The sequence below is a fragment of the Lampetra fluviatilis genome, chromosome 65, assembly GCF_964198595.1.
Source record: "Lampetra fluviatilis chromosome 65, kcLamFluv1.1, whole genome shotgun sequence".
Taxonomy (NCBI): Eukaryota; Metazoa; Chordata; class Hyperoartia; order Petromyzontiformes; family Petromyzontidae; genus Lampetra; species Lampetra fluviatilis.
In genome coordinates, this window is record NC_136339.1 from 4497389 (window position 1) to 4523113 (window position 25725).

A 25725-nucleotide genomic window follows, 5' to 3' on the forward strand; every position below is an offset into this window, starting at 1 on the left:
CACACACGTATACACACACACATGCATATACACTCACACACACACACGTTCACACACACGTACACACACGCATATACACTCACACGTACACACGTTCACACACACGTACACACACACACACATGCATATACACTCACACACACACATGCATATACACACACATGCATATACACTCACACACACACACGTTCACACACACGTACACACACGCATATACACTCACACACACACACGTTCACACACACGTACACACACACACACATGCATATACACTCACACACACACATGCATATACACTCGTACACACACGTATACACACACATGTACACACACACGTACACACACACGTACACACACACGTACACACACACGTACACACATGCATATACACACACATGCATATACACTCACACACACACGTACACTTACACACACGTACACACACACGCATATACACTCACACACTCACACGTTCACACACACGTACACACATGCATATACACTCACACACACTCACACACACGTATACACACACACGTATACACACACACATGCATATACACACACACGTACACACACACGTACACACATGCCTATACACACGTACACACACACATTCATATACACGCACACACATATACACACAATTGCATATACACACACATACAAAAGATAAAAAAAGATCCCCCGTATAGCCTCAACAGACTGTAGGGGCAAGTGCTGTTAGCGAGCACCTATGAAGGCCGGCACGGCACACGAGGGGGTGGGTGGGTGGCCAACACCACGCCCGGCCGCCTTTGTCTCCCCAGTGGCGATGTTTACTACACACCGCGACACCAGGTTACTCATTTGAGGCCGAGTAGACCTAGGGGAGGGCCCAGGAGCGGTTCAGATATAATGAATCGTCACCGGTGTTGGCCGTGAGCGGGAATCGAACTCGGGTCGGAGTGCGCTAACCGCTGCACCACCGCTCCCCCCCCACCCCACACACACAATCCCATATCTCGGATCCCACAGATCTAAATCAAACCCCAGATTGTATAACCACACCACGTGATGCAAACTCGGGTTGGTGGAGTGGCCCAGGAGATGGCAGTACAGTAAGTGGATTCACGCATCCATCCGTGCGGCGCTTTTGAGTGTCACCAAACGTGGACTCCCCGCCCCCCGCCCGCTCCCTCCATGACGGGATGGAACCCACGACCTCCTGTGTACCAGGCGAGGTAGTTAACATCTCCTAGCCACAGAGATGATGATGATGATGATGAGAGAGACACGCAAACTCCAAATGTACAGCAGCAGGCGTCGGGGTCGGGATCGAACCCACGACCTCCTGTAGACCAGGCGAGGTAGTTAACATCTCCTAGCCACAGAGATGATGATGATGATGAGAGACACGCAAACTCCAAATGTACAGCAGCAGGCATCAGGGTCGGGATGGACCCCACGACCTCCTGTAGACCAGGCGAGGTAGTTAACATCTCCTAGCCACAGAGATGATGATGATGAGAGAGACACGCAAACTCCAAATGTACAGCAGCAGGCGTCGGGGTCGGGATCGAACCCACGACCTCCTGTAGACCAGGCGAGGTAGTTAACATCTCCTAGCCACAGAGATGATGATGATGAGAGAGACACGCAAACTCCAAATGTACAGCAGCAGGCGTCGGGGTCGGGATCGAACCCACGACCTCCTGTGCACCAGGCGAGGTAGTCAACATCTCCCAGCCACCGTGATGATGATGAGAGAGAGAGACACGCAAACTCCAAATATACACAGCCTCACAATCCCATACACAGCCTCACAATCCCATACACAGTATCACAATCCTATACACAGTATCACAATCCTATACACAGACTCACAATCCCATACACAGTATCACAATCCCATACACAGTATCAAAATCCCATACACAGCCTCCCAATCCTATACACAGTATCATATTCCCATACACAGACTCACAATCCCATACAGACTCACAATCCCATACACAGACTCACAATCCCATACACAGTATCACAATCCCATAGTATCACAATCCCATACAAAGTCTCACAATCCCATACACACTCACAATCCCATACACACTCACAATCCCATGCACAGTATCACAATCCCATACACAGCCTCACAATCCCATACACAGACTCACAATCCCATACACAGCCTCACAATCCCATACACAGCCTCACAATCCCATACACAGCCTCACAATCCCATACACAGCCTCACAATCCCATACACAGCCTCAAAATCCCATACACAGTATCACAATCCCATACACAGACTCACAATCCCATACACAGCCTCACAATCCCATACACAGCCTCAAAATCCCATACACAGCCTCACAATCCCATACACAGCCTCACAATCCCATACACAGCCTCACAATCCCATACACAGCCTCAAAATCCCATGCACAGTATCACAATCCCATACACAGACTCACAATCCCATACACAGCCTCACAATCCCATACACAGCCTCACAATCCCATACACAGCCTCACAATCCCATACACAGCCTCACAATCCCATACACAGCCTCAAAATCCCATACACAGTATCACAATCCCATACACAGACTCACAATCCCATACACAGCCTCACAATCCCATACACAGCCTCAAAATCCCATACACAGCCTCACAATCCCATACACAGCCTCACAATCCCATACACAGCCTCACAATCCCATACACAGCCTCAAAATCCCATGCACAGTATCACAATCCCATACACAGACTCACAATCCCATACACAGACTCACAATCCCATACACAGCCTCACAATCCCATACACAGCCTCACAATCCCATACACAGCCTCACAATCCCATACACAGCCTCACAATCCCATACACAGCATCACAATCCCATGCACAGACTCACAATCCCATACACAGTATCACAATCCCATAGTAGCACAATCCCATACAAAGTCTCACAATCCTATACACACTCACAATCCCATACACAGTATCACAATCCCATACACAGTATCACAATCCCATACACAGTATCACAATCCCATACACACTCACAATCCCATACACAGTATCACAATCCCATACAAAGTCTCACAATCCCAAACACAGTATCACAATCCCATACACAGCCTCACAATCCCATACACAGCCTCACAATCCCATACATGGTGACAAGGAGCCCCCCCCCCGTATATAATTATTTATTTATTCGACATAAAAGCTTCTTGTCAGCGAAACGCGAGAGAGTTGAAAGGTCAGAGGTCAATCACTGAAGGGCATTCACCACTGTCCTGCCCCCCCTCCCTCCCCCTCCTTCCCCCCTCTTCCCATCGCCCCCTCCCCCATCCTCTCTCCATCCCCATCTCCCCCACCGTCTCCCCCACCGTCTCCCCCACCGTCTCCCTCCCCGTCTCCCTCCCCGTCTCCCTCACCGTCTCCCCCACCGTCTCCCTCCCCGTCTCCCTCACCGTCTCCCCCACCGTCTCCCTCACCGTCTCCCTCACCGTCTCCCCCACCGTCTCCCCCACCGTCTCCCCCACCGTCTCCCTCACCGTCTCCCTCACCGTCTCCCTCACCGTCTCCCCCACCGTCTCCCCCACCGTCTCCCCCACCGTCTCCCTCACCGTCCCCCTCACCGTCTCCCCCACCGTCTCCCCCACCGTCTCCCTCACCGTCCCCCTCACCGTCTCCCTCACCGTCTCCCTCACCGTCTCCCCCACCGTCTCCCCCACCGTCTCCCCCACCGTCTCCCTCACCGTCTCCCCCACCGTCTCCCCCACCGTCTCCCCCACCGTCTCCCCCACCGTCTCCCTCACCGTCTCCCTCACCGTCTCCCTCACCGTCTCCCCCACCGTCTCCCCCACCGTCTCCCCCACCGTCTCCCCCACCGTCTCCCCCACCGTCCCCCTCACCGTCTCCCCCACCGTCTCCCCCACCGTCTCCCTCACCGTCCCCCTCACCGTCTCCCCCACCGTCTCCCTCCCCGTCTCCCTCACCGTCTCCCCCACCGTCTCCCTCACCGTCTCCCTCCCCGTCTCCCTCACCGTCTCCCCCACCGTCTCCCCCACCGTCTCCCTCCCCGTCTCCCTCACCGTCTCCCCCACCGTCTCCCTCCCCGTCTCCCTCCCCGTCTCCCTCACCGTCTCCCCCACCGTCTCCCCCACCGTCTCCCTCCCCGTCTCCCTCACCGTCTCCCCCACCGTCTCCCTCACCGTCTCCCCCACCGTCTCCCTCCCCGTCTCCCTCACCGTCTCCCTCACCGTCTCCCTCACCGTCTCCCCCACCGTCTCCCTCCCCGTCTCCCCCACCGTCTCCCCCACCGTCTCCCCCACCGTCTCCCCCACCGTCTCCCCCACCGTCTCCCTCACCGTCTCCCTCCCCGTCTCCCCCACCGTCTCCCCCACCGTCTCCCTCCCCGTCTCCCTCACCGTCTCCCTCACCGTCTCCCCCACCGTCTCCCCCACCGTCTCCCCCACCGTCTCCCTCCCCGTCTCCCCCACCGTCTCCCCCACCGTCTCCCTCACCGTCTCCCTCACCGTCTCCCTCCCCGTCTCCCCCACCGTCTCCCCCACCGTCTCCCTCCCCGTCTCCCTCACCGTCTCCCTCACCGTCTCCCTCCCCGTCTCCCTCACCGTCTCCCCCACCGTCTCCCTCCCCGTCTCCCCCACCGTCTCCCCCACCGTCTCCCTCACCGTCTCCCTCACCGTCTCCCTCCCCGTCTCCCCCACCGTCTCCCCCACCGTCTCCCTCACCGTCTCCCTCACCGTCTCCCCCACCGTCTCCCCCACCGTCTCCCCCACCGTCTCCCCCACCGTCTCCCTCACCGTCTCCCTCACCGTCTCCCCCACCGTCTCCCTCACCGTCTCCCTCACCGTCTCCCTCCCCGTCTCCCCCACCGTCTCCCTCACCGTCTCCCTCACCGTCTCCCCCACCGTCCCCCTCACCGTCTCCCCCACCGTCTCCCCCACCGTCTCCCTCACCGTCTCCCCCACCATCTCCCCCACCATCTCCCTCACCATCTCCCCCACCATCTCCCTCACCATCTCCCTCACCATCTCCCCCACCATCTCCCCCACCATCTCCCTCACCGTCTCCCTCACCGTCTCCCCCACCGTCTCCCTCACCGTCTCCCTCACCGTCTCCCTCCCCGTCTCCCTCATCGTCTCCCTCACCGTCCCCCTCACCGTCTCCCCCACCATCTCCCTCACCATCCCCCTCACCATCCCCCTCACCATCTCCCTCACCATCCCCCTCACCATCCCCCTCACCATCTCCCTCACCATCCCCCTCACCATCTCCCTCACCATCCCCCTCACCATCTCCCTCACCATCCCCCTCACCATCTCCCCCACCATCTGGTTTAGATGTTATGATGATGGTACTGATGTTTGTTATTGCAGTGATGGTGGTGGTAGTTATGGTGGTACTGATGGTAGTGATGGTGGTACTCTTGTGATGGTGGTGGCGATGATGGTGGTGGTGGCGATGATGGTGGTGGTGATGGATGGTGGTGGTGATGATGGTGATGATGATGATGGTGATGATGGTGGTGATGGTGGTGATGGTGTTGATGGTGGTGATGATGATGGTGATGATGGTGGTGATGATGATGGTGGTGGTGATGATGATGGTGGTGGTGACGATGGTGGTGGTGATAATGATGGTGATGATGATGCTGGTGGTGATGGTGATGATGATGGTGGTGTTGATGGTGATGATGATGGTGGTGTTGATGGTGGTGATGGTGATGATGATGGTGGTGATGGTGATGATGGTGGTGTTGATGGTGATGATGGTGGTGGTGGTGATGATGGTGATGATGATGGTGGTGTTGATGGTGGTGATGGTGATGATGATGGTGGTGGTGGTGATGATGGTGGTGTTGATGGTGATGATGGTGGTGGTGGTGATGATGGTGGTGATGGTGGTGATGATGGTGGTGATGGTGGTGATGGTGATGATGGTGGTGATGGTGGTGATGGTGGTGGTGATGATGGTGATGGTGGTGATGATGGTGGTGATGGTGATGATGATGATGGTGGTGATGGTGATGATGATGGTGGTGGTGATGATGGTGGTGGTGATGATGGTGGTGTTGATGGTGGTGATGTTGATGGTGGTGGTGACGATGTTGATGGTGGTGATGATGGTGATGATGATATGATGGTGGTGATGGTGATGATGGTGGTGATGATGATGCTGGTGTTGATGATGGTGGTGATGATGATGATGGTGATGTTGATGGTGATGATGGTGATGCTGGTGGTGATGTTGATGATGATGATGGTGGTGATGGTGATGATGATGGTGGTGATGGTGATAATGATGGTGATGATGATGATGGTGGTGATGATATGATGGTGATGATGATGGTGGTGATGGTGATGGGGTCTCTAATCGGTGATGGTGATGATGATGTTGTTGATGTTGATGATGGTGATGGGGTCTCTAATCGGTGATGGTGATGATGATGTTGTTGATGTTGATGATGGGGTCTCTAATCGGTGATGATGATGATGATGTTGATGATGGTGATGACGATGATGATGTTGATGATGGGGTCTCTAATCGGTGATGATGATGATGATGTTGATGATGGTGATGACGATGATGATGTTGATGATGGGGTCTCTAATCGGTGATGATGATGATGATGTTGATGATGGTGATGACGATGATGATGTTGATGATGGGGTCTCTAATCGGTGATGATGATGATGATGTTGATGATGGTGATGACGATGATGATGTTGATGATGGGGTCTCTAATCGGTGATGATGATGATGATGTTGATGATGGTGATGACGATGATGATGTTGATGATGGGGTCTCTAATCGGTGATGATGATGATGATGTTGATGATGGTGATGACGATGATGATGTTGATGATGGGGTCTCTAATCGGTGATGATGATGATGATGTTGATGATGGTGATGACGATGATGATGTTGATGATGGGGTCTCTAATCGGTGATGACCGCAGGGACATTAATTAATTAATTAGCTAACGCTACGGCTGGCACAGGCTGCGCGTCGCCCTGGTAACCATGACGACCGGGGGGGGGGGAGGTCTCAATTACTGGGGGGGGGGCATGGGGGGGGTCACGTGACCGAGGCCTTGTTCTGGCTCAATAAGCACTGAGTGAGTGGGGGATGGGTGAGTGGGTGAGTGGCAGGTGGGTGGGTGAGTGTGTGGGTGAGTTGATGGATGTGTGAGTGAGTGGGTGAGTGAGTGGGTGAGTGAGTGGGCAGGTGGGTGAGTGGGTGAGTGAGTGGGTGAGAGAGTGGGCAGGTGGGTGGGTGAGTGAGCGGGTGGGTGAGTTGATGGATGTGTGTGTGAGTGAGTGAGCGGGCGGGTGGGTGAGGAATTGGGTGGTTGGGTGAGTGAGTAAGTGGATGGGTTAGTGAGTGAGCGGGTGAGCGGGTGAGGAATTGGGTGGTTGAGTGAGTGAGTGGATGGGTTAGTGAGTGAGCGGGTGAGTGGGTGAGGAATTGGGTGGTTGGGTGAGTGGGTGAGTGGGTGGGTATGTGAGCGGGTGGGTGAGTGGGTGAGCGTGTGGGTGAGTTGATGGATGTGTGAGCGGGTGAGTGGGTGAGGAATTGGGTGGTTGGGTGAGTGGATGGGTTAGTGAGCGGGTGGGTGAGTGGGTGAGAAATTGGGTGGTTGGGTGAGTGGGTGGGTGGGTGAGTGAGCGGATGAGTGAGCAGGTGAGTGGGTGAGGAATTGGGTGGGTGGGTGAGTGGGTGGGCGAGTGAGTGAGTGGGGGGTGGGTGAGTGGGGGAGTCAGTGGATGAGTGGGCGAGTGATTGGGGATGGGTGAGCGAGCGAGTGATGGGCGAGTGGTGGTAGGTGGGTGATGGTCTTTCCGACAGACCTGGTCTTCACCTGAAGACGGCTGCTTGCGTTGTGGCCGAAACGTCGTGAGAATGATTTTATTATGTTTCATTTTTATTATTTTATTACTTCCCTTCTACGTGATGACTTTACCGAAAGAACCAAAAAGATATAGGAGTCGGTTTTACCCATTCTGGCCATGATAACACAGTCGTGTTAAGATGTCAAAAAAACAAATAGGAACCTTCCGCAAGGAATCACGTGTCTGCATTAACCACCCACCGCACTCACCTATTCACTCTCCCATCAACCCGCACGTTCACAGACTCTCACATTCGTCTACACCGTCACACACCAAGACACACGAACTCCCCCCGCTCACGCACTAACTCACCCGCTCACTCAATCACTCGCCCACTAACTCACGCACTAACTCACCCGCTCACTCAATCACTCGCCCACTAACTCACGCACTAACTCACCCGCTCACTCAATCACTCGCCCACTAACTCACGCACTAACTCACCCGCTCACTCAATCACTCGCCCACTAACTCACGCACTAACTCACCCGCTCACTCAATCACTCGCCCACTAACTCACCAGCTCACCCATCCATTCACGTATTCACCAACTCGTACAATCACCCGCTCGCTCACTCATCAATACCCTCACACACATAGCCACTAACTCACCCGCTCACTCAATCACTCGCCCACTAACTCACGCGCTGACTCAATCGCTCACTCAATCACTCGCCCACCAACTCACCAGCTCACCCATCCATTCACGTATTCACCAACTCGTACAATCACCCGCTCGCCCGCTCGCTCGCTCACTCATCAATACCCTCACACACCCAGCCACTAACTCACCCGCTCACTCAATCACTAGCTCACCCATCCATTCACATATTCACCAACTCGTACAATCACCCGCTCGCCCGCTCGCTCGCTCACTCATCAAAACCCTCACACACCCAGCCACTAACTCACCCGCTCACTCAATCACTCGCCCACCAACTCACCAGCTCACCCATCCATTCACAAATTCACCAACTCGTACAATCAATCACCCGCTCGCTCGCTCACTCAGTCTCTCTTTCATCAACACACTCACCCGCTCATACACTCGATCACTCACCCATTCACTTGCTCACCCACTCAGAAACTCACTCAAAGACAAAGATCCCCCGTATAGGCATAACAGACCGCAGGGGCAAGTGCTGTTAGCGAGTAGCACCTATGAAGGCCGGCACGGCACACGAGGGGGTGGGTGGCCAGCACAATGCCCGGCCACCTTTGTCTCCCCACACACCGCACCAGGTATTCATTTGAGGCTGAGTCTACCTAGGGGGGGGCAGGACCGGTTCGGATAATCGTCACTGGGTGTTGGTCATGAGCGGGAATTGAACTCGGGGTCCGCCGGGTTCGTAGCGCAGCGTAGCGCTAACCACTGCACCACCGCTCCCCACGACAAACTCGCCAAGCCACTCTCACTCACTCGCTCACCCACTCGCTCACCCACTCGCTCACCCACTCGATCACCCACTCGATCACCCACTCGATCACCCACTCGATCACCCGCCCACCAATGCTCACTCGCCCACTCGCTCACCCACCCTCGCTCACCCGCCCACCCACGCTCACCCGCCCACCCACGCTCACCCGCCCACCCACGCTCCCACGCTCGCCCACTCGCTCACCCACGCTCACCCGCCCACCCACGCTCACCCACGCTCACCCACCCGCTCACCCACGCTCACCCACGCTCACCCACTCACGCTCACCCATGCTCACCCACACTCACCCACGCTCACCCGCCCACCCGCTCACCCGCCCACTCACGCTCACCCACGCTCACCCGCCCACCCGCTCACCCGCCCACTCACGCTCACCCACGCTCACCCGCCCACATATAAACCAATCATCTCACACTGGGCCCAGGAATGCTCTCGCCCACCCAACCACGCACTCACTCAATCGCTCTCACTTGTCCATTCATAGACACTCACCCTGTCACTCGCACACTCACTCAATAACTCACGCAAACGCGTATTCAATAACGCGCACACACACACTCAATAACTTACGAACACACGCTCACTCAATCACGTGCTGAATCAATAACTCAGGCACGCGTTCATCAACACTCACCCAGTCACTCACGCACACACACAGTCACTCACACACTCACCCAGTCACTCACCCAGTCATTCACCCACACACTCACCCACGCACTCACCCACGCACTCACCCACGCACTCACCCACGCACTCACCCACGCACTCACTCACCCAGTCACCCACCCAGTCACTCACCTAGTCATTCACCCACGCACTCGCCCACGCACTCGCCAACGCACTCACCCAGTCACTCACCCAGTGACTCACCCACTCACTCACCCACCCACACAGCCACCCACCCAGCCAGCCAGCCACCCACCCAGTCACCCACCCAGTCACCCACCCAGTCACCCACCCAGTCACCCAGCCACCCACCCAGCCACCCAGCCACCCACCCAATCACCCACCCACCCAGCCCCCACCCAATCACCCACCCACCCAGCCACCCCCCACCCACCCACCCAGCCACTCAGCCACCCACCCAGCCACCCACTCACCCACCCACCCAGCCACCCACTCACCCACCCACCCAGCCACCCACCCAGCCACCCACTCAGCCACCCCCCACCCACCCACCCAGCCACTCAGCCACCCAATCACCCACCCACCCAGCCACCCCCCACCCACCCACCCAGCCACTCAGCCACCCACCCAGGCACCCACTCACCCACCCACCCAGCCACCCACCCAGCCACCCACCCAGCCACCCACTCACCCACCCACTCACCCACCCACTCACCCACCCACCCACCCAGCCACCCACCCAGCCACCCACTCAGCCACCCACCCAGCCACCCAGCCACCCACCCCGCCACCCACCCACCCAGCCACCCACCCAGCCACCCACCAACCCCGCCACCCACCCAGCCACCCACCCAGCCACCCACCCCCCCACGCAGCAGGCTAGAGAACGTACGCTCAGCACTGCCACACAGGAGACTCGCTATGTACCTTACGTCACTCGGTTAGTCCGTGTGTGTTCATCTCCCCGTGTGTTCATCTCCCCGTGTGTTCATCTCCCCGTGTGTTCATCTCCCCGTGTGTTCATCTCCCCGTGTGTTCATCTCCCCGTGTGTTCATCTCCCCGTGTGTTCATCTCCCCGTGTGTTCATCTCCCCGTGTGTTCATCTCCCCGTGTGTTCATCTCCCCGTGTGTTCATCTCCCCGTGTGTTCATCTCCCTGTGTGTTCATCTCCCCGTGTGTTCATCTCCCCGTGTGTTCATCTCCCCGTGTGTTCATCTGCCTGTGTGTGTTCATCTCCCTGTGTGTTCATCTGCCTGTGTGTTCATCTCCCCGTGTGTTCATCTCCCCGTGTGTTCATCTCCCCGTGTGTTCATCTCCCCGTGTGTTCATCTGCCTGTGTGTGTTCATCTCCCTGTGTGTTCATCTCCCTGTGTGTTCATCTCCCTGTGTGTTCATCTCCCCGTGTGTTCATCTGCCTGTGTGTGTTCATCTCCCCGTGTGTTCATCTCCCCGTGTGTTCATCTCCCCGTGTTCATCTGCCTGTGTGTGTTCATCTCCCTGTGTGTTCATCTCCCTGTGTGTTCATCTCCCCGTGTGTTCATCTCCCCGTGTGTTCATCTCCCCGTGTGTTCATCTGCCTGTGTGTGTTCATCTCCCTGTGTGTTCATCTCCCCGTGTGTTCATCTCCCCGTGTGTTCATCTCCCTGTGTGTTCATCTCCCTGTGTGTTCATCTCCCCGTGTGTTCATCTCCCCGTGTGTTCATCTCCCCGTGTGTTCATCTGCCTGTGTGTGTTCATCTCCCTGTGTGTTCATCTCCCTGTGTGTTCATCTCCCTGTGTGTTCATCTCCCTGTGTGTTCATCTCCCCGTGTGTTCATCTCCCCGTGTGTTCATCTGCCTGTGTGTGTTCATCTCCCTGTGTGTTCATCTCCCTGTGTGTTCATCTCCCCGTGTGTTCATCTCCCCGTGTGTTCATCTCCCCGTGTGTTCATCTGCCTGTGTGTGTTCATCTCCCTGTGTGTTCATCTCCCTGTGTGTTCATCTCCCTGTGTGTTCATCTCCCTGTGTGTTCATCTCCCTGTGTGTTCATCTCCCTGTGTGTTCATCTCCCCGTGTGTTCATCTGCCTGTGTGTGTTCATCTCCCTGTGTGTTCATCTCCCTGTGTTCATCTCCCTGTGTTCATCTCCCTGTGTGTTCATCTCCCGACGCTTGTGCCAGGCCATGTGCACCTTGAGGCCACGTGAAGTGTCGAACGCCCGCTGGCAGGAGGTCACGGGACCAGACCCAGCAGGTGCCACGGGTCGACTGACTGAGATGACTGATGCACCACCTGTGCCCCCTACTGTGCCAACTTGCTGTGCTTTAGCCACCCGGCGCTCCGCTCGTTGTTGTGAGCGTCGCTCCTCCGCCCTCCGTTGTTGTTGGAGGGCGACTGCCTCCAACTGCCCAGTAGCGTCCTTCACGAGCCTCCTCCACAGAGGCCGATCTTGACACCGCTGGTACCAGTCATCGGCAAGTCCACTCAGCTCCACGTCCTCCTGTACCACATCACTCCATCTCTTCTCTAGCCCGTGCCGCGCCCGTTTAGCCCCCTCGATCCGGCCGAACAAAAGCTGTTTAGGCATGCGGTGGCTGGGCATGCGGGCTACATGACCCAGCCAACGCAGCCTTGCCTGCCGGAGGAGCTCACCACCACCAACACACACACAATGACAGCTGTACAAAGATCCTCCGTATAACCCTAACGGACTGTTGGGGCAAGTGTTGTTAGCGAGCACTTGTGAAGGGTGGCTGGTTTACACGCTACACTACACACTACACTACCCGCTACACTACCACTGGTTTACACGCTACACTACACACTACACTACCCGCTACACTACCACTGGTTTACACGCTACACTACACACTACACTACCACTGGTTTAAACGCTACACTACACACTACACTACCGCTGGTTTACACGCTACACTACACTACCGCTGGTTTACACACTACACTACCCGCTACACTACATGCTACACTACCGCTGGTTTACACGCTACACTACACTACCGCTGGTTTACACGCTACACTACCCGCTACACTACCGCTGGTTTACACGCTACACTACCCGCTACACTACCGCTGGTTTACACGCTACACTACACACTACACTACAGCTGGTTTACACACTACACTACACACTACACTACCACTGGTTTACACACTACACTACCCGCTACACTACCACTGGTTTACACGCTACACTACACGCTACACTACCACTGGTTTACACGCTACACTACACACTACACTACCACTGGTTTACACACTACACTACACACTACACTACCACTGGTTTACACGCTACACTACACACTACACTACACACTACACTACCACTGGTTTACACGCTACACTACCCGCTACACTACCGCTGGTTTACACGCTACACTACCCGCTACACTACCACTGGTTTACACGCTACACTACCCGCTACACTACCGCTGGTTTACACGCTACACTACACACTACACTACACACTACACTACCACTGGTTTACACGCTACACTACCCACTACACTACAGCTGGTTTACACACTACACTACACACTACACTACACACTACACTACCACTGGTTTACACGCTACACTACACGCTACACTACCACTGGTTTACACGCTACACTACCCGCTACACTACCACTGGTTTACACACTACACTACACACTACACTACCGCTGGTTTACACGCTACACTACACACTACACTACACACTACACTACCACTGGTTTACACGCTACACTACCCACTACACTACCACTGGTTTACACGCTACACTACACACTACACTACAGCTGGTTTACACGCTACACTACCCGCTACACTACCGCTGGTTTACACGCTACACTACACACTACACTACCGCTGGTTTACACGCTACACTACCCGCTACACTACCGCTGGTTTACACGCTACACTACACACTACACTACCACTGGTTTACACGCTACACTACACACTACACTACCACTGGTTTACACGCTACACTACACGCTACACTACCACTGGTTTACACGCTACACTACACACTACACTACCGCTGGTTTACACGCTACACTACACACTACACTACCACTGGTTTACACGCTACACTACCCGCTACACTACCGCTGGTTTACACGCTACACTACACACTACACTACCGCTGGTTTACACGCTACACTACACACTACACTACCGCTGGTTTACACGCTACACTACACACTACACTACCACTGGTTTACACGCTACACTACCCGCTACACTACCGCTGGTTTACACGCTACACTACACACTACACTACCACTGGTTTACACGCTACACTACACTACCACTGGTTTACACGCTACACTACACACTACACTACCACTGGTTTACACGCTACACTACCCACTACACTACCGCTGGTTTACACGCTACACTACCCACTACACTACCGCTGGTTTACACGCTACACTACACTACCACTGGTTTACACGCTACACTACACACTACACTACCACTGGTTTACACGCTACACTACCCACTACACTACCACTGGTTTACACGCTACACTACCCACTACACTACAGCTGGTTTACACACTACACTACACACTACACTACCACTGGTTTACACGCTACACTACCCGCTACACTACCACTGGTTTACACGCTACACTACCCGCTACACTACCACTGGTTTACACACTACACTACACACTACACTACCCGCTACACTACCACTGGTTTACACGCTACACTACACACTACACTACCACTGGTTTACACGCTACACTACACACTACACTACCACTGGTTTACACGCTACACTACACGCTACACTACCGCTGGTTTACACGCTACACTACACACTACACTACCGCTGGTTTACACACTACACTACACACTACACTACCGCTGGTTTACACGCTACACTACACGCTACACTACACACTACACTACCACTGGTTTACACGCTACACTACACACTACACTACCCGCTACACTACCACTGGTTTACACGCTACACTACACACTACACTACCACTGGTTTACACGCTACACTACACACTACACTACCACTGGTTTACACGCTACACTACACGCTACACTACCACTGGTTTACACGCTACACTACACACTACACTACCGCTGGTTTACACGCTACACTACCCACTACACTACCGCTGGTTTACACGCTACACTACACACTACACTACCACTGATTTACACGCTACACTACACACTACACTACCGCTGGTTTACACGCTACACTACCCGCTACACTACCGCTGGTTTACACGCTACACTACCCACTACACTACCACTGGTTTACACGCTACACTATACACTACACTACCGCTGGTTTACACGCTACACTATACACTACACTACCGCTGGTTTACACGCTACACTATACACTACACTACCGCTGGTTTACACGCTACACTACACGCTACACTACCGCTGGTTTACACACTACACTACCGCTGGTTTACACGCTACACTACACACTACACTACCACTGGTTTACACACTACACTACCCACTACACTACCACTGGTTTACACACTACACTACCCACTACACTACCACTGGTTTACACACTACACTACCCACTACACTACCGCTGGTTTACACACTACACTACCACTGGTTTACACGCTACACTACACACTACACTACCGCTGGTTTACACGCTACACTACACACTACACTACCGCTGGTTTACACGCTACACTACACGCTACACTACCGCTGGTTTACACACTACACTACCGCTGGTTTACACGCTACACTACACACTACACTACCGCTGGTTTACACGCTACACTACACACTACACTACCGCTGGTTTACACACTACACTACCACTGGTTTACACGCTACACTACACACTACACTACCACTGGTTTACACGCTACACTACCCACTACACTACCGCTGGTTTACACGCTACACTACACACTACACTACCACTGGTTTACACGCTACACTACACACTACACTACCACTGGTTTACACGCTACACTACACACTACACTACCACTGGTTTACACGCTACACTACACACTACACTACCACTGGTTTACACGCTACACTACACACTACACTACCGCTGGTTTACACACTACACTACACACTACACTACCGCTGGTTTACACGCTACACTACACACTACACTACCACTGGTTTACACGCTACACTACACACTACACTACCACTGGTTTACACGCTACACTACCCACTACACTACCACTGGTTTACACACTACACTACCCACTACACTACCACTGGTTTACACACTACACTACCCACTACACTACCGCTGGTTTACACACTACACTACCCACTACACTACCGCTGGTTTACACGCTACACTACCCACTACACTACCGCTGGTTTACACGCTACACTACACACTACACTACCACTGGTTTACACGCTACACTACACTACCGCTGGTTTACACACTACACTACACACTACACTACCGCTGGTTTACACACTACACTACACACTACACTACCACTGGTTTACACACTACACTACACACTACACTACCACTGGTTTACACGCTACACTACCCACTACACTACCACTGGTTTACACGCTACACTACACGCTACACTACCACTGGTTTACACACTACACTACACTACACACTACACTACACACTACACTACCCACTACACTACCACTGGTTTACACACTACACTACACACTACACTACCACTGGTTTACACACTACACTACACACTACACTACCACTGGTTTACACACTACACTACACACTACACTACCACTGGTTTACACGCTACACTACCCACTACACTACCGCTGGTTTACACGCACAGCAGTCCACCAACAATCCCACCACACACACACCCACACCAACTCGCCCAGCATCCCTTCAAAAGCTAACACAAAGTGCTTGCTGATGATCAATCATCAACTCTCTTTGATTCTGTCGGTAAAGTCACGGAGATGGAACATTAATAGATCGTCGCGACGTTTCGATCGTCGCGACGATCTATTAATTTTCTACCCACGCAAGTTTACCGCAGCAACCAAGGAGAATGGATTCCTGCAGTCACGAAAGCGTCAAATCAAGATGCAATCATCACTTGATGCAGCTAATCTGGCTGTGACGGTCCCACCTGATGACGGAGACTTGTGTTGCCTCCGAAAGGTCGTGATTTTATTGTTTTATTTTTATTAATTTTAATTTCATTTTTTACCTACGTGACTTTACCGAAAGCACTAAGAGTATGCGCAATCATCAACTCGATTGCATTCAACGGGGAAAAAAATGTTTACGTCCCTGGCACGTTGCATTGTGGGACGATTTAATCCGCGTCGGAATCCAGGCGGTTCTTCCAGCCCTGCCAACAGCGCGAACCGGTTTTTGTTGTTGATGATGTTGGATTAACCGGTAACCGTATGGAGGAGGAAGGGGGGGGGGCACGGTGGCTAGGAGATGTTAACTACCTCGCCTGGTATGCAGGAGGTCGTGGGTTCGATCCCGACCCTGACGCCTGCTGCTGTATATTTGGAATTTGCGTGTCTCTCTCATCATCATCACGGTGGCTAGGAGATGTTAACTACCTCGCCTGGTCTACAGGAGGTCGTGGGTTCCATCCCGACCCTGACGCCTGCTGTTGCTGTGTATTTGGAGTCTGCGTCTCTCTCTCTCATCATCATCACGGTGGCTATGAGATGTTAACTACCTCGCCTGGTATACAGGAAGTCGTGGGTTCCATCCCGACCCTGACGCCTGCTGTTGTATATTCGGAGTCTGCGTCTCTCTCTCCCCGTGGTCGCATGGAATACATTTTCTCCGGGTTCCTCCTAATTAGTTTTTTTCCCCTCCACATTTCGAATCGACGCCACCACGCGTTTAGACTCTGGCTAGTGCTGCGCATGTGATGATGACCGTGATGACGACAACAAGCCCTTTCTCGTTCGACCATCATTTGTGATGGTCAGGCTCGCTTTGAAAACAACAAAAATAGATCTTCTTGGTTCTTTCGGTAAAGTCATCACGTAGAAGGGAAATAATAAAATAATAAAAATAAAACATAATAAAATAATTCTCACGACGTTTCGGCCACAACGCAAGCAGCCGTCCTCAGGTGAAGAACAGGTCTGTCGGAAAGACAGCGTCTGTTCTTTACCTGAGGATGGCTGCTTGCGTTGTGGCCGAAACGTCGTGAGAATTGTATTTTATCATGTTTTATTATTTTATTATTTCCCTTCTACGTGACTTTACCGAAAGAACCAAGAAGGTGAATCCCTGCAGTCACGAAAGAAGCTTTACATCGAAACAAAAATAGAGTTACATAGCTCAGTGGGACCTTAGCTGATTAAATAACAAAAAATAAAAACTAAACACTTTATAGGAGGAAAGATATTCAGTTTGCAGGCGTTTCCCCGTGGTTTGGTTACCGGTTTTTATCGGTAACCGGTTGTCGATTAACACGACAAAAGCAGGGACACACATACAAAGAACTCCCCCACCCCCGTATAGCCTCGACAGATTGTCGGGGCAAGTGCTGTTGGCGAGTAGCAGCAGCAGCACCCAATGAAGGCCGGCACGCTGTCACTCGAAGGGGTGGCCAGCACCACGCCCCCCGCACCAAGTACTGTACTCATTTAAGGCTGAGCCGACCTAGGGGGGGGGAGGTCCAGGACCGGGAATCTGCCGGGTTCGTAGCGCAGTGCGCTAACCACCGTGCCACCGCTCCCCCCTCCCCCCCACACAAACACAACGATACATAGCAATGACACAAAGACAAAGATCCCCCGTATAGCCATCACAGACTGTAGGGGCAAGTGCTGCTAGCGAGTAGCACCACCGCCTATGAAGGCCGACACGGCACACGAGGGGGTGGGTGGCCAGCACCACGCCCGGCCGCCTTTGTCTCCCCAGTGGCGATGTATACTACACACCGCTACACTAGGGACTACTCATTTGAGGCCGAGTCGACCTAGAGGCGGCCCAAGGAGCGGTGCAGGTGATCGCCGTGCCGGAGGAGCTCACCGATGGGACTTTGTCCGGATCCTAACGCACTTAAATATTAAAACGCAAATGTGCAACTTGCAATGCAAAGCAATTGTATTTCTTCCATGTTGCTACACAGCCAGATGATGCGACGCAACGCTAACCTTGAACACCCAGGGAGTTCGTAAAAGTTGGAGGCGGTATAGTACTATACTACTGTAGCAGCTACTACATCTGTAGTAGCAGCTACTACATCTGTAGCAGCTACTACTACATGTGTAGTAGCAGCTACTACATCTGTAGTAGCAGCTACTACATCTGTAGTAGCAGCTACTACAGATGTAGTAGCTGCTACTACCGATCTAGTAGCTGCTACTACAGATGTAGTAGTAGCTACTACATCTGTAGTAGTAGCTACTACTACAGATGTAGTAGTAGCTACTACTACAGATGTAGTAGCAGCTACTACATCTGTAGCAGCTACTACTACATGTGTAGTAGTAGCTACTACTACAGATGTAGTAGCTACTACTACAGATGTAGTAGCAGCTACTACATCTGTAGTAGCTGCTACTACATCTGTAGTAGTAGCTACTACAGATGTAGTAGCTACTACTACAGATGTAGTAGCTACTACTACAGATGTAGTAGCAGCTACTACATCTGTAGCAGTAGCTACTACTACAGATGTAGTAGCTGCTACTACAGATGTAGTAGCTGCTACTACAGATGTAGTAGCTACTACTACAGATGTAGTAGCTACTGCTACAGATGTAGTAGCAGCTACTACATCTGTAGCAGTAGCTACTACTACAGATGTAGTAGCTGCTACTACAGATGTAGTAGCTGCTACTACAGATGTAGTAGCTACTACTACAGATGTAGTAGCTACTGCTACAGATGTAGTAGCTGCTACTACAGATGTAGTAGCTACTACTACAGATGTAGTAGCTGCTACTACAGATGTAGTAGCTGCTACTACAGATGTAGTAGCTGCTACTACAGATGTAGTAGCTACTACTACAGATGTAGTAGCAGCTACTACATCTGTAGCAGCTACTACATCTGTAGTAGTAGCTACTACTACAGATGTAGTAGCAGCTACTACATCTGTAGCAGCTACTACTACATGTGTAGTAGTAGCTACTACATCTGTAGTAGCTACTACTACATGTGTAGTGTAGTAGTAGCTGCTACATCTGTAGTAGCTGCTACATTAGTAGCTACATGTGTAGCTACTTGTGTAGCTACTTTGGCTACAAGGACAATTCTCAGTGGCAGGGTCCAGCCCAAAGGTCGCAACCGGGTACCCGATACCCGTACCCTACCCGATACCCGGCTACCCGTACCCGGCTGGGTACGGGTACCCGTTTGCGACCCTGGTGCGGCCGGGTACGGGTAAGGAATCAAAACCCGTTTGCGACCTCTGGTCCAGCCCCTGAACGTTTCTAACCGGCGAAGATTGTTATAGAGACATGCGGGGCTGTACGACGTTTCGCACGGAACATTGCAGGCCTTGGGAGAGGTTTCGCAAATGTAGAGAAGGGAGGGATGGGGAGGGATGGGGAGGGAGGGATGGGGAGGGAGGGGGAGGGGGGGTTGGGGAGGGAGGGATGGGGAGGGAGGGATGGGGAGGGAGGGATGGGGAGGGAGGGGGAGGGAGGGGGGGAGGAGGGAGGGATGGATGGATGGGGAGGGAGGGAGGGGGAGGGGGGGTTGGGGAGGGAGTGATGGGGAGGGAGGGATGGGGAGGGAGGGAGGAGGAGGGATGGGAAGGGAGGGAGGGGGAGGGAGGGATGGGGAGGGAGGGAGGGGGAGGAGGAGGGAGGGATGGGGAGGGAAGAGGAGGAGGGAAGGATGGGGAGGGAGGGATGGGGAGGGAGGGAGTGAGGAGGGGGGCATGAGAACGTGGCCGAGAAGACCCGAAGCTTCGTGCGGAGCGACAGAGCAGCTAGCCAGGTAGCTTTCACGCACCAAAAACAACAACAAAGATCCCCCGTGTAGCCTTAACAGAGTGTAGGAGCAAGTGCTGTTAGCGAGCACCTATGAAGGCCGGCACGGCACACGAGGGGGTGGGTGGCCTGCACCACGCCCGACCGCCTTTGTCTCCTCAGTGGCGATGTTTACTACACACCACACCAGGTTACTCATTTGAGGCTGAGTCGACCTAGGGGAGGCCCAGGACCGGTTCAGATAATCGTCACTGATGGTGGTGGCCGTGAGCGGGAATCGAACTCGGATCGCCAGGTTCGCAGCGCAGCGTAGCGCTAACCACTGCACCACCGCTCCCCACACACACACAGCAAAATGATGCACACAGACACACACCAATGTGTAGGCGTGTGTGATGCATTGGTGTGCACGGCATTATGTGTGTATGGATGTACACACGCACAGACTCAAATGAGTAACCTGGTGTAGCGCTGTGTGTAGTAAACATCGCCACTGGGGAGACAAAGGCGGCCGGGCGTGGTGCAGGCCACCCACCCCCTCGTGTGCCGTGCCGGCCTTCATAGGTGCTCGCTAACAGCACTTGCCCCTACACTCTGTTAAGGCTACACGGGGGGTCTTTGTCTTTGTGTGCACACGCGTGTGCACGTGTGTGTGTGTACGTGTGTGTGTGCGTGTGTGTATGTACGCGTGTGCGTGTGTACGTGTGTGTGTACGCGTGTGTACGCGTGTGTACGCGTGTGTGTGTGTACGCGTGTGTACGCGTGTGTGTGTACGCGTGTGTGTGTGTACGCGTGTGTACGCGTGTGTACGCGTGTGTGTGTGTACGCGTGTTGTGTGTACGCGTGTGTGTGTGTACGCGTGTGTGTGTGTACGGTGTGTACGTGTGTGTGTGTACGCGTGTGTGTGTGTACGCGTGTGTGTACGTGTGTCGTGTGTGTGTACGCGTGTGTGTGTGTACGCGTGTGTGTGTGTACGTGTGTGTGTACGCGTGTGTCGTGTGTGTGTACGCGTGTGTGTGTGTACGCGTGTGTGTGTACGCGTGTGTGTGTGTACGCGTGTGTCGTGTGTACGCGTGTGTGTGTGTACGCGTGTGTACCGTGTGTGTGTGTACGCGTGTGTGTGTGTACGCGTGTGTACGCGTGTGTGGTGTACGCGTGTGTACGCGTGTGTGTGTGTACGCGTGTGTGTGTGTGTACGCGTGTGTGTACGCGTGTGTACGCGTGTGTGTGTGTACGCGTGTGTACGCGTGTGTGTGTGTACGCGTGTGTGTGTGTACGCGTGTGTACGCGTGTGTACGCGTGTGTGTGTGTACGCGTGTGTGTGTGTACGCGTGTGTGTGTGTACGCGTGTGTGTGTGTACGCGTGTGTACGCGTGTGTACGCGTGTGTACGCGTGTGTACGCGTGTGTGTGTGTACGCGTGTGTGTGTGTACGCGTGTGTGTGTGTACGCGTGTGTGTGTGTACGCGTGTGTACGCGTGTGTACGCGTGTGTGTGTGTACGCGTGTGTGTGTGTACGCGTGTGTGTGTGTACGCGTGTGTGTGTGTACGCGTGTGTACGCGTGTGTGTGTGTACGCGTGTGTACGCGTGTGTGTGTGTACGCGTGTGTGTACGCGTGTGTACGCGTGTGTGTGTGTACGCGTGTGTACGCGTGTGTGTGTGTACGCGTGTGTGTGTGTACGCGTGTGTGTACGCGTGTGTACGCGTGTGTGTGTGTACGCGTGTGTACGCGTGTGTGTGTGTACGCGTGTGTGTGTGTACGCGTGTGTACGCGTGTGTACGCGTGTGTGTGTGTACGCGTGTGTGTGTGTACGCGTGTGTGTGTGTACGCGTGTGTACGCGTGTGCGTGTGTACGTGTGTGTGTACGCGTGTGTGTGTGTACGCGTGTGTGTGTGTACGCGTGTGTGTGTACGCGTGTGTGTGTGTACGCGTGTGCGTGTGTACGTGTGTGTGTACGCGTGTGTGTGTACGCGTGTGTGTGTGTACGCGTGTGTGTGTGTACGCGTGTGTGTGTGTACGCGTGTGTGTACGCGTGTGTGTGTGTACGCGTGTGTGTGTGTACGTGTGTGTGTACGCGTGTGTGTGTGTACGCGTGTGTGTGTGTACGCGTGTGTGTGTGTACGCGTGTGTGTGTGTACGCGTGTGTACGTGTGTACACGTGTGTGCGTACGTGTGTGCGTGTGTGTGTACGCGTGTGTGTGTACGCGTGTGTGTAGGTGTGTATGTGTTGATGTGTGTGTGCGTGTGTGTACGTGTGTGTACGTGTGCGTGTACGTGGGTGTGTACGTGTGTGTACGTGGGTGTGTACGTGTGTGTACGTGTGCGTGTGTACGCGTGTGTGTGTGTGTCTGTGTACGCGTGTGTGTGTGTACGCGTGTGTGCGTGTGTGTCTCTTTGCGTGTCTGTTTGCGTGTGTGCGTGCGTGTGTCTGTGTATGTGTGTACGCGTGTCTGTTTGCGTGTGTGCGTGTGTGTGTCTGTGTGTGTGCGTGTCTGTGTGTGTGTCTGTGTGTGTGTGTACGTGTGTGTACGTGTGTGTACTGTGTGTGTGTGTATGTGTGTCTGTGCGTGTGTGTCTGTGTGTACGTGTGTGTGTACGTGTGTGTGTGTACGTGTACGTGTGTGTACGGTGTGTGTGTGTACGTGTCTGTGTATGTGTGTACATGTGCGTGTGTGTGTACGTGTGTGTGTCTGTGTGTGTGCGTGTCTGTGTGTGTGTCTGTGTGTACGTGTGTGTACGTGTGTGTACTGTGTGTGTACTGTGTATGTGTGTCTGTGCGTGTGTGTCTGTGTGTACGTGTGTGTGTACGTGTGTGTGTGTGTACGTGTACGTGTGTGTACGGTGTGTGTGTGTGTACGTGTCTGTGTATGTGTGTACGTGTGCGTGTGTGTGTGTCTGTGTACGTGTGTGTGTACGTGTGTGTGTATCTGTGTGTGCGTGTGCGTTTGTTGTGTGTGTGCGCGCGTGTGTGTGCGCGCGCACACGTGTGTACGTGTGTGTACGTGTGTGTATGTGTGTGTATGTGTGTGTGCGTGTGTGTGTACGTGTGCGTGTACACGTCTGTGTGTGTGTACGTGTGTGTACGCGTGTGTACGCGTGTGTGTCTGTGTGTGTGTCTGTGCGTGTGTGTGTACGTGTGTGTGTACGTGTGTGTGTGTGTGTACGTGTGTGTGTAGGTGTATGTGTGTACGCGTGTGTACGTGTGTGTCTGTGTGTGTGTACGTGTGCGTGTGTACGTGTGTGTGTGTGTACGTGTGTGTGTGTGTGCGTGTGTGTGTGTGCGTGAGTGTGTCTGTGTGTACGTGTGTGTGTATGTGTGTGTGTGCGTGAGTGTGTACACGTCTGTGTGTGTACACGTGTGTGCGTGCGTGTGTGTACGTGTGTGTGTGTACTGTGTGTATACGTGTGTGTATGTAGGTGTGTGTGTACACGTGTGTGTATGTAGGTGTGTGTGTGTACGTGTGTGTGTGTGTATGTGTGTGTGTGTACGTGCGTGTGTGTGTACACGTGTGTATGTAGGTGTGTGTGTGTCCGTGTGTGTGTGTGTGTGTGTGTACACGTGTGTGTGTGTGTGTACACGTCTGTGTGTGTGTGTACGTGTGTGTGTGTACACGTGTGTGTGTGTACGTGTGTGTGTGTACGTGTGTATGTAGGTGTGTGTCTGTGTGTGTGTGTGTACGTGTGTGTGTGTGTGTAGGTGTATGTGTACGTGTACACGTGTGTGTGTCTGTGTGTGTGTGTACGTGTGTGTACGTGTGTGTGTGTGTGTGTAGGTGTGTGTGTACGTGTACACGTGTGTGTGTGTGTACGTGTGTGTGTGTGTGTAGGTGTGTGTGTACGTGTACACGTGTGTGTGTGTAGTTGTATGTGTACGTGTACACGTGTGTGTGTCTGTGTGTGTGTGTACGTGTGTGTGTGTAGTTGTATGTGTACGTGTACACGTGTGTGTGTCTGTGTGTGTGTGTACGTGTGTGTGTGTAGGTGTATGTGTACGTGTACACGTGTGTGTGTCTGTGTGTGTGTGTACGTGTGTGTGTGCGTGTAGGTGTATGTGTACACGTGTGTGTGTCTGTGTGTGTGTGTGTACGTGTGTGTGTAGGTGTATGTGTACGTGTACACGTGTGTGTGTCTGTGTGTGTGTGTATGTAGGTGTGTGTGTGTAGGTGTGTGTGTACGTGTACACGTGTGTAGGTGTGTGTGTAGGTGTGTGTGTAGGTGTGTGTATAGGTGTGTGTGTAGGTGTGTGTGTACGTGTACACGTGTGTGTCTGTGTGTGTGTGTAGGTGTGTGTGTACGTGTACACGTGTGTGTCTGTGTGTGTGTAGGTGTGTGTGTAGGTGTGTGTGTACGTGTACACGTGTGTGTCTGTGTGTGTGTGTACGTGTCTGTGTGTAGGTGTGTGTGTACGTGTACACGTGTGTGTGTCTGTGTGTGTGTACGTGTGTGTGTGTGTGTAGGTGTGTGTGTACGTGTGTGTGTGTGTAGGTGTGTGTGTACGTGTGTGTCTGTGTGTGTGTCTGTGTGTGTGTCTGTGTGTGTCTGTGTGTGTGCGTGTGTGCGTGTGTGTGTGTGTGTAGGTGTATGTGTACGTGTACACGTGTGTGTGTGTACGTGTACACGTGTGTGTGTGTGTGCGTGTGTGCGTGTGTGTGTGTGTAGGTGTATGTGTACGTGTACACGTGTGTGTGTGTGTACGTGTACACGTGTGTGTGTGTGCGTGTGCTCACCTCTCTGTGCGAGGCAGACGACTCCGAGGAAGGCTGCAGCAGCAGCAGCGAGCAGGCGAGACGACAGCGCCATGGCGACCAGAGAGAGAGGGAGAGGGGGGGGGGCGAGGGAGA

General features: G+C 53.5%; 1 protein-coding gene across 6 annotated transcripts in view; it reads right to left on the minus strand.

The window, feature by feature from the left end:
• LOC144952011 (cell adhesion molecule 2-like) overlaps positions 1–25725 on the minus strand; it is a 68587-nt gene extending 42862 nt beyond the window's left edge. For all 6 annotated transcript variants that reach the window (XM_078882396.1, XM_078882395.1, XM_078882398.1 and 3 more), the window contains exon 1: positions 25612–25725. In XM_078882396.1, coding sequence (XP_078738522.1) covers positions 25612–25684 — 73 coding nt within the window. In that variant the 5' untranslated portion in view covers positions 25685–25725. The remainder of the gene's footprint in view (positions 1–25611) is intronic.